The sequence below is a fragment of the Rhyacophila brunnea genome, unplaced genomic scaffold, assembly GCF_057557595.1.
Source record: "Rhyacophila brunnea isolate RB1 unplaced genomic scaffold, BYU_Rbru_1.0 scaffold_9, whole genome shotgun sequence".
NCBI classification, from domain to species: domain Eukaryota; kingdom Metazoa; phylum Arthropoda; class Insecta; order Trichoptera; family Rhyacophilidae; genus Rhyacophila; species Rhyacophila brunnea.
This window is the reverse complement of record NW_028233361.1, coordinates 16,142,410-16,152,739: the sequence shown is the minus strand read 5'-3', so window position 1 is coordinate 16,152,739 and position 10,330 is coordinate 16,142,410. Positions and strand designations below refer to the sequence as shown.

The 10,330-nt window shown below is 31.3% G+C and overlaps 1 protein-coding gene across 2 annotated transcripts; it reads left to right on the top strand.

Moving 5' to 3' along the window:
* The first annotated feature begins 2,309 nt into the window (after positions 1-2,309).
* On the top strand, positions 2,310-6,775 carry UK114 (reactive intermediate imine deaminase A homolog UK114). 2 transcript variants are annotated; one of them, XM_085960082.1, is made up of 4 exons: positions 2,310-2,367; positions 2,463-2,622; positions 4,054-4,283; positions 6,507-6,775. In XM_085960082.1, exons 2-4 carry the CDS (start codon positions 2,561-2,563, stop codon positions 6,623-6,625), a joined length of 411 nt encoding a protein of 136 aa, XP_085816208.1. In that variant the 5' UTR covers positions 2,310-2,367; positions 2,463-2,560; the 3' UTR covers positions 6,626-6,775. The 2 variants fall into 2 exon arrangements, with proteins under 2 accessions (XP_085816208.1, XP_085816207.1); XM_085960081.1 differs by having other exon boundaries at positions 2,310-2,371.
* Positions 6,776-10,330: the final 3,555 nt, after the last annotated feature.

Genomic DNA, 10,330 nt, shown 5'->3' with positions numbered 1-10,330 from the left:
AAGTATTAATTTGAGTTCAGTCGGTAGGAGTGTTACCATGTAAATGTAGAAAGTAGATAGGTAGGTATCTAATAATATGAAAAGTTCAATAATACTACCTATATACTTACCACGAAAATTCGTTTGGTACATAGGTACCTTCCTAAAAATACGTCATTAGAAAGTTGTTATTTAAAATTGATTTGAAGGTTTCTAAAAACGTTTTACTTTCGAGTGTGTAGGTAAGTAGGTACCTACCTACTTATAGGTTGTGTTTTAATACTTAAACTACATACCTATATTATTAATAAGTGCCGGATAATATTGGCATTGTTAGGTATGAATTTGAATACCTACCAACTAAAAGATTACCTAATAAAAAAAATCGTTTTCAGGAAAATATTGGTACCTATCAAAGAGATTGGATCAATCTCTTTGGTACCTATATTGGTTTATTAAAGATATCATTTTTGAGTACAAGTCGGTTTGGTTTACTGGAAGCCAGGAGGCAATTTTCATAGCCGATTTCAGCGAAATTCATGAATTATTCAAGAATGATCGAATGAATGAATGAATCAAGAACTAACCTAACCTAGCAAATAATCCAGTATATCGGCTATTTTCAGAATTTGTTTGCCGCTGGCTTCCACTAAATAGACAAGAACCCATTTTTGGTTTATGAAATTTGAAAACGACCTCCATTCGATAGTTTCGTTGGAACCGAACCCGAAAATGAACCTGTAAAAAATGGAGGACCCAACAGTTCTAATTTTTGCCGCATTTAAGTACAGTTACCATAGTGCAGCGATTTCCAAACTGGGAGGCGCGAAAAGTTTAACACAATTAATGTAACCACAGGGTTGCAGTTTGCAAATCCATAGTTTATTAAACGGCCGCTAGTTTTGAAATACACAAAAAGCATATAAAAGGTTGTTTACAAACCAGTCTGAAAATATGGTGACTAATTTTATAATATCTCACTTCTATATGTACTATTGTGAAGCGCGCTGGCTATCTCGTAAAAAATTAAATAAAAGGGTCAAATCATAATGTTGAAATCTGGGGCAAATTTGTTTAGGAACATATTTAAACTTATCAATTTGGTTGAAATTAAAAAAAAAATGCAAGGACCACATTCACTGATTTAAAAAGACAACGTGAAGGCATTCATAAAAAATAGAGCATTGAAAATCAAAATTACAAAAAAAAAATAAGTTCGCCATGTCCCCATTTTTAAATTATTTCTACGCCAGATATATTGAAGCAAACAAAAATCTATTTACTGAGTTCTTGGTTAGTTTGCTAATGCACTTTTCACATTATTTTATTAATAGTAAAAAAAGTGGCCTGCGGCGGTGCTTTGTTTCAAAACTATTAAATATTTAAAATATATGGTTGAAAGATCCTGGCCTGGAGGCCCGCTCCAGGACGTGGGGCAATTGATAGAATCCATTTGTCGATGAACGATGATGAATTTGGATTGACTACTATTGAAATTGATTGTGCTAATAAACAAGCACATTCGTCGCATGAAAAACAAATTGATGTAAAAATGAATATAATATAGATATGTACGAGTACTTAAGCAGTAAAACCTATTTTTATATTTTATTTTCATTACAACGTTTTTATTCCGGTGTGTTGTCCGGTGGTTGTTTATCGGGTACAAATCTTGTAATCGATTTTTAACTAACTTCCAGACTAGCTAGACATTTGAAACTTTTAGAATATATTATCAGAACACGATGCCAATGCATTTTTTAAATACTTTTAGCCATCTTTAAGTAGAATTGAATTCATTTTCAGTTAATTCTGTTTTGTATGAAAAGTTATTTCGGAAGAAATGCGTAATCCAATCCACTATTATTGGGTGCTAGGGGTCTGGGGTCCTAGCAACTAAATTAATAATATATACGTGCGTTACTATGGAAATATGAATTGTCAAAATGACATTTTAGTATTATTTCTATCAAGTACAATTTTTTTGATCGTTTAAGCTAGTCAAGTCAAGTTTATATGATTCAACAGAAAATTTAAAAACGTTGTATATAAAAAGTTCTTTTTATCTTGTAATTATTTTTGTATTAGTACCTACATTGTTGACTATTTAAAAAGGTGTCTGTATTATTTAAGGAAATAAATGGGGGAAGGGAGGCACCAAGATTAGATTTTTTTTAAAGGGAGGCGTAGTAACATAAAGTTTGGAAACCACTGCCATAGTGTGTAAGTATGACAAGATAATACTGTATGAATTAAGCCATAATAAAAAACATATATTACACCTGTTCAACTAAAATAATCCGTGACTAGGTAAACAAAATTGATTAGACAGACAATATTTTACTTGACATTATCACAGACGATCGCGCATTCGATCTTCGATCGTAAGTAGGTACGGCATTCATTTTGTGTAAACATTATCCTTGACCCTACGCACTGATAATGGCATGATAATATAATAGATAATTTTTATTTTTCATAAGTGATTCCGTTGGCTCGAGTCGTCAGTTGATATATTTCCAGTGTGAAATTAAGATCACAAATTTTGTCGTCAACATAACGATAAATCAATTCCGAAAAAATGTCGATCATCAGACGTATTATCAATTCAACAAATTCATACAAACCAGTCGGCCCGTACAGGTAAACACTTCACTAATATTATACTTACCTATATTTTATTTGAACAGTTTGTGCCGGTTTCTTGTTGATCAGAAATACCTACATACTTCGTACTGAAAATGTGATCAATAATACAGAACGATTTTGATATTGTAATGAAACTACTATTCATTAAATTAACGTTATACTTTTATTGTAAATACATTTTAATCTATTATAATATAATAAAAAAGAGTTAGCAGTGAGTACCAACATAATTATGATAAAACGAATAGGTATCTATAACTAATAGCGAGTTCAGTAGGTATTGGTTTATTATGATTGGTATGATCATGAAGAAATTACTTATCAAAGTAGGTAAGCAGGAACATACCTAGGCTGTTCCTAAACATATTTTAGTTAATTCTGTAATAGGAATAGGTATGGTAAATAAATATGAACTATTTTTGTATATAATATAATAATATGGCCTCTATTATGTCATTAAACCAATTTGTAATGTGCCAACGACATTGTCGTGATGCTACATAATAATATTACTTATCTAATCAAATTGTTTAAACGTATTCAACAAGAGAGAGGTTCAAAATGTAAGGTAAGTTATTTAATACATTGCAATATATTATTATGTTACCTATTAATAATATTAATACTATCAACCGAAGGTACTTGATGGAATTTGAATTTAAATTCTAATGGATTTAAGTTTTGTACTATTCATCACCATCAGAATTTATATTATTATGTTATTAAAAACTATTTTTTTTATTTAACGAATGATTCACAAGATTTAAGAATGTCACGTCATTCTTTATTGAAAATATTTCAGATATATGTATACCTACCAGTGGCGAAGAGTGGAGGTAGGCTGTTAAGATCCGAAATAAATAGTACCTACACACTAAACTTTGTCAGTCAAACGTATTTGTTTTCATTGAATTAAGAATACAACTTGCACATGGTGCTGGTTAGTTTTAAAAGTTAAATTAAACCCTGCCTAAGCCAAACCATAATAGTTTAGGTATACGGGTGATCCGACAAAACTAGTGCACACTTTTCAGCCATACTTTATTTGTTTTCGTTGAATTAAGAATACATATTACAGATGGTTTTGGTTAGTTTTTTTAAAGTTCATGCCCTGCCTATGTCAAACCATAATCGATAAAAAAAATCTTCTCTCTATAAAATATCTAAAATTATTCCATTAAACCATACTTACATAATTTTAGATATTTTATAGATAAACGAATATTTTTTTACTATTATGTACTATGGCTTGGATTGGGCATGACTTAAATTGCCATACGTAGGTATCATCATCAAACGAGTCTGGAAAGTCAACAACCACACTGTAGGGGACCATTGTGAGAGGAAATGTGAAGAAAAACAATATAGGTACTCCGTAATTAGCTTTTATCTATCCACTAATAATAATTATTATTTACATTTCAGCCAAGCAGTGTTGGCAGACCGTACTCTCTACGTCTCAGGATGTTTAGGGATTGATAAGGATACCCTGAAACTGGTCGAGGGGGGTGCAGGGCCTGAAGCCAGAAAAGCTCTTACAAATTTAGGCGCCATTTTAAAAACGGCTGATTCTGATTATTCAAACGTCGTTAAAACTACCATCATGCTAAATGATATTGCAGATTTTTCAACTGTCAACGCTGTTTATCAAGAATGTGAGTACCACTTTATTTAATTTTCGGGATTATTTTGTAGGTAGAGAAAAGACACATCCTTTTGGTATTGCGGCCACGCCGAAATCACTTTAGAACTGTGTTAGTGTCATTTGAAATTAACGATACCAACATCTAAATGGGTCGCCTATAGTTCCAGAAAAATCAGACATCATTCTGCATTAGATATGAAATTACAGTACTTTTTTAAGCATCTTAAAACTACCTACTAAAAAGCCAGAAGGCAAATACAAATTACTTATATGTGTAACGTTTATATATAGGTACCTAGCTCCCATAATATAATATATTGATAGATAATAATGAGTGTGTATGGGGTGAGCACAGGTGACAGAAGTCAAACTTTTTGTTCCGACACATTGGTTTTAATGACTATTAGAAGTTAAATAAGTACTTAAGGGGGGGCATGCTCAGCGTAGGTCAAAATTGAGCTTTTATTGCATTTTCAAAGCATGATCCTGGACATTCCTTAAACGTTGTAGATAATCTATTTATATAATTTTGAAGCCTTATTATCCTTTATATTTATTTTAAACATTTGATGACTGCATAAAGTATTTTTATTACATAAAATAGTATTCTTTTAAACCTCTCGCTCTAATGTTTCAGAATATAGTCATATTTCGGTACATAACTGTGCAGTGGTGTTAAGATTTTTTACGTTTATTAATTTTTAAACGCATTTATAAAACCATCAGTATAATTTATATCGACATTATTATAGTGAAATATTTACGATAAAAAATTATATTGATAATCTCTGTGTTCCCAAATTTGACAAGATGTAGGCTTATTCAAAAAATGGGCAAGATTAACACATTTGAAGATAATTCTAAAGATACTGATTATAAGCTATGTCTTTGACCATTCAAGTGTGATAAACATCCTACGAATAACGATTGCTTTATAATAATTATTGACCTAAGAATAAGGTTTAGTTTTAGTTTGTCAATGTATGGCTACGGCCGTATGTTGTAGCTTAACCATTGGGGAAAGCCAAAAGAAATGGCGTATTTCAAAAAAATACTACCTTATTCTTAGGTCAATAATTATTATAAAGCAATCATTATTCGTAGTATGTTTATCACATTTGAATGGTCAAAGACATAACTTATAATTAGTATCTTTAGAATTATCTTCAAATGTATTAATCTTGCCCATTTTTTGAATAATAAAATGACTAATTCTTGTCAAATTTGGGATCACAGAGATTATCAATATAATTTTATATCGTAAATATTTCACTATAATAATGGCGATATAAATTATAGTGATGGTTTCATAAATGCGTTTGAAAATAAATAAACGTAAAAAATCTTAACACCACTGCACAGTTATGTACTGAAATATGACTATATTCTAAAACATTAGAGCGAGAGGTTTAAAAGAATACTATTTTATGTAATAAAAATACTTTATGCAGTCATCAAATGTTTAAAATAAATATGAAGGGTAATAAGGCTTCAAAATTATATAAATAGATTACCTACAACGTTTAATGAATATCCAGGATCATTCATTGAAAATGCAATAAAAGTTCCATTTTGACCTACGCTGAGCACGTCCGCCCTTAATTAAAAAAACAATTTTATTATTTTTTTTAAATATCCATACTTTACATAATTTATAAAATATGTTTATCTAAAAATATAGTATAATGCCATCTCTTAATATTACCAAAAACTAACAGTTTTGATAAAAATCAATAAAATATTGCTTTGCATCAAAAATAATTGTTTACTTAGATAATTATTATGCTCGATTCTAATAAGATGATAATAAATGGTTCTTCCCACAATGGAGGTCATATTAATAGATTTTTGTTTTTACTAGAAATGTATGTCAGCCACATGCTCAACCTATAAGGTTCATACTCTGGGTCCAAATACAAATTGAAATACAACATGTGGTTTTTTTGCCAGCCCGCTCGGCCATCGTGGGGCCGAACGCATAAAATAAATTCCCAAAGAATTAGAAACTGTACCTACCTACTAAAAATACGCTGAAGGCAGCTATAAACTGAATATTATATTTAAGAAATAACATATTATTATATGATAAGTAGGTACCGAATACAAATATATAGATAGGTATTTTTTGGTGTGAGGTTAATAATTATATATAAAAGTAATATTGTCTATTATTCTCTGTTCCTTGTATTGTCTCTGTGAAGTTGTAATTTAAATAAATTTCTTTTTCTTTCAGTCTTCACAAAAGATTTTCCCGCGCGATCCACTTATCAGGTTGGCAAACTTCCCCTCGGAGCAACCGTCGAAATCGAAGCAATAGCCCTTGTTGGAACTGTCCAAAACATTTCAGCATAATGCACCAACTACATAATATTATTATTATGAAATGAATGGAAGATATTTTTAAATTACCTATACATATCAAGATTGTCAATTAATAGGTAGGCATGTAATCTAACGTAACCTACTATTATTGTCATTCAATAAAACATTTTTTAAATCCATTGTGCCTGCTTTTAATAAAGATTCATACTGTTCCAATATTAAATTCAAAATTATCTATGTGATATTAAATTTTTGTCTGCCTGTTTGGATATAGACAATAATAGCTATTGCGACGTTCTAAAATTGACATCTCGTATCTGACATTTAACATTTTCTACAGGGGTAGTAAAAGCGTTGTAAAAGAACCCAGGAAATGAAATTAAGTAAAAAAACTTGTGGACTAATCAAATCACCAATAAAGAGGTTCTAAATTGAGCCAATAAGACAAAAGTGATTATAGTTACTATCATGGCCCGAAAAAGCTGTACACTTTCCGTAATAATAAGTATGGCTTAACTGTAACTCGTAATAATATAGGTCATCAGAAGCGTGGGCAGAAAGAGATCCTCTTTGTTATGCAACCTCCGTATGTAACTCAATATCCAAGGCATTACGGATCTGACACGACTGCAATACAGAAAATCGCTAAAAATACACCTTAATTTTCGTCACACTGCCTTTACCCATAACGATAGGTAGGGGGGCCCGCCAAACATCGTAGCCTGGGGGCTCGCTTCAGGATGTGGGGGCCATGGTACTCGCTATCGCTTGGTGTGGCTCTCTGGTGACATTGTCTGCAGGTGTCACTGTGAACATCGGATTATGGAGAGAACGACGAGATTTATTTGCAGAATATAGATTAGGTACTGTGGTTACATTATGAATTTTTACATTAATTTAAAATATCTACAGCTGCACCGTAAAAAACGGATGGCCACGACTAGCTTGGGATCAGCGCGAGCTCTGTTTGAATTCAAGGCAAGCTTGACACCTTCTGGGCGAGCAAAAATCCACTCAAAAATACACAGAAGATCAACGAGCCAATCACGTAACTCATCAACGCCAAAAAATAACTATCCAATATTATTATCAACAACGAATAATTATTATATTTTTGCCTTTAAAATTGCTATGTCTTGTAGTCAACCATGCTCATATTTCTATGAGTCTACCCGATAATGATTTTGGCTTCTTTAGAGTTTTGTGGAATTAGATCCATAGGGTTTGACATCTTTCGGTTGTGTTAGTACCTACTGCATGTTGGTCGCCAACCTTTGATGGAAGTCCGTACGAAAATAACAAGTCGTAGTATTGTGACCTCTTCACAAACTTGATTATCTATAAGCGAGTATTTTTGACTTATGGTAATGTATCACTTTTCTATTGTAAGTCCACGCTATCTACTTTTGATATATTGCTTTCATGGGCATTGATAAAATTTTTATTCGTATATTCGCTTATACGTAATAAAGAGTCGAATAAAAAAGCTCCATGTTACCCCAATTAAGTTTGACTTTGCTGAAACGTTTTCAGCGAAAAGCTGTACACAAAAGCTCTCATTTACATAAATATATTTAACCTTCGTCGTTTTATTTCGCGATTCTCATTACAAGCCATTACATTTTAATTTTCGGACACGACAATATTATTTTTCACATTCAACGATTTTCAAAAACGTCGTTATTTCGATACGTTTTAAAACTGATTCAACGTCAAGATATGTGTAAAAATAAATTTCAAATTTGTAAAGGAATTCTCATGGCCAAGTTTAGCATTAGGTTTCCGCATTTAATAATAGGTACCAACATAATAAATGGTCATCATTTTGTCAAACTCGTTCATCAATATATTCTTACTAGTAATTTTCAAATCTGTACGTTGGTAACATTATTTTCTTTTATCGAATGTTTATCTATGTAGTTTAAGTAAAATTTGACAACATAATTATGACCACAGGCTTTTATTTACAGTGAGATATCGATCTGCAAAGAAATTGACAAAAAGCAGAAGCGAATTAGTTCTCACGAAACTCCCATAAACTCTATAACCCTGACAGCCTTTTCGGATGAGGTTATAATAAAAACAGGATTTACATAATTATTTGAAAACACCTCAGATATAATGTCACCAACCTACCCACTAGAAAAAATCTTTCCGGCGTCCTATGTTAAATTATTTCACTTTAGTAGCATTATATCGCCTGTACACGTGCATAAATTTACTGTGTGTATTTTAAACTATCGTGACAATAACTGTTTACACGTAAAATTGCTGACTGTCTCTTCAATCTCATTCTTCAAGAGTAAGAGAGACGCGATGTTATCATTTTATAGTACTATTTGCCAGGTCGTAAAAATCGGTTAACCTCAAAATGAGTCTCTCCGCGGTGTTGTTCGTTTTTTTATCGACAGGTTCGCCACTATCGTTCTACTGTGCGGGCGCAGATCGAAAAAATCCCAACTGTCACATGAAAATTCTTTTTGATTCATCCATGCAATTTTGCAACTACGGGATAATTAATAAGTACATGTTTACACTTACATTTTCTTATTATGGCCGAGATAACACGTACTGTCAGCGGTAAATCTATGCACGTGTAAATGGAGTATTACTGAGTCAATACTAACCAACGAGAGCTGAAAGCACAGCTCCTTCTAAGGCAGTGGTTTCCAAACTTTATGTTACTACGCCCCCCTTTAAAAAAAATCAAATCTTGGCGCCTAAAATATTTTTTTAAATGTTAAAAGAAAATTAATTGACAGATTAATAACAAGGTGACAATATTCATTTATTAGTTAATTGGATGGATGTGCTTGTTTATTAGCACATTTTGTCAAACTTAGGTGTCATTGAGGAGAGTGCTACTCAATCATATTACTCTTTTTTTACTACTAAACTGGCTCGATATTTGGATTACTTTGCAACTAAGGCAGAAAATCTCATTTCGCATAGATATGATGTTGGCATCAGTCAGATCAAAATCGATGTTTTTTTAAAATAGATATAAAAAATATTAAAACTATGAATTAGTCAAAAATCTCTTAGGTGATGCTTAGAAAACTTAATAAACTAAATTTTAATAATAAATATGACCATGAAATATTTATGTAATACCTAATAGGGTGCGGTCCGATTCAACAAATTCACATTTTATTACATTTTTTACAATAATTGTAAGTTTATCTTTGACTATATTTATATTTTTCTTTTTAATGTTTTCAGATACATATTTATTAATTAATACAGTTGAAATTGTAAATTATCAAAAGAATGTCTCAAATTGCAAGCTTCGTATTTTTCCGCTAGGTGCCTCTTTAAAAAAGGTCCAGTGAAGACTTCGCCTTAAGGGGGGATATGCTCGTCGAAGGTCAAAATTGAGTTTTTATTGTATTTTAAAACCATGATCATGGACACTCCTTAAACGTTGTAGATGATCTATTTATATAATTTTGAAGCCTTATTATCCTTTATAGTTATTTTAAATATTTGATGACTGCATGAAGTATTTTTGTTACATAAAATAGTATTCTTTTAAACCTCTCGCTCTAATGTTTTAGAATATAGTCATATTTCGGTACATAACTGTGCAGTGGTGTTAAGATTTTTTACGTTTATTAATTTTTAACATTAGCATAATTTATTACGAGATAATTTTTGTAAAATATTCACGATAAAAAATTATATTGATAATCTCTGTGATCCCAAATTTGACAAGAATTAGGCATTTTATTATTC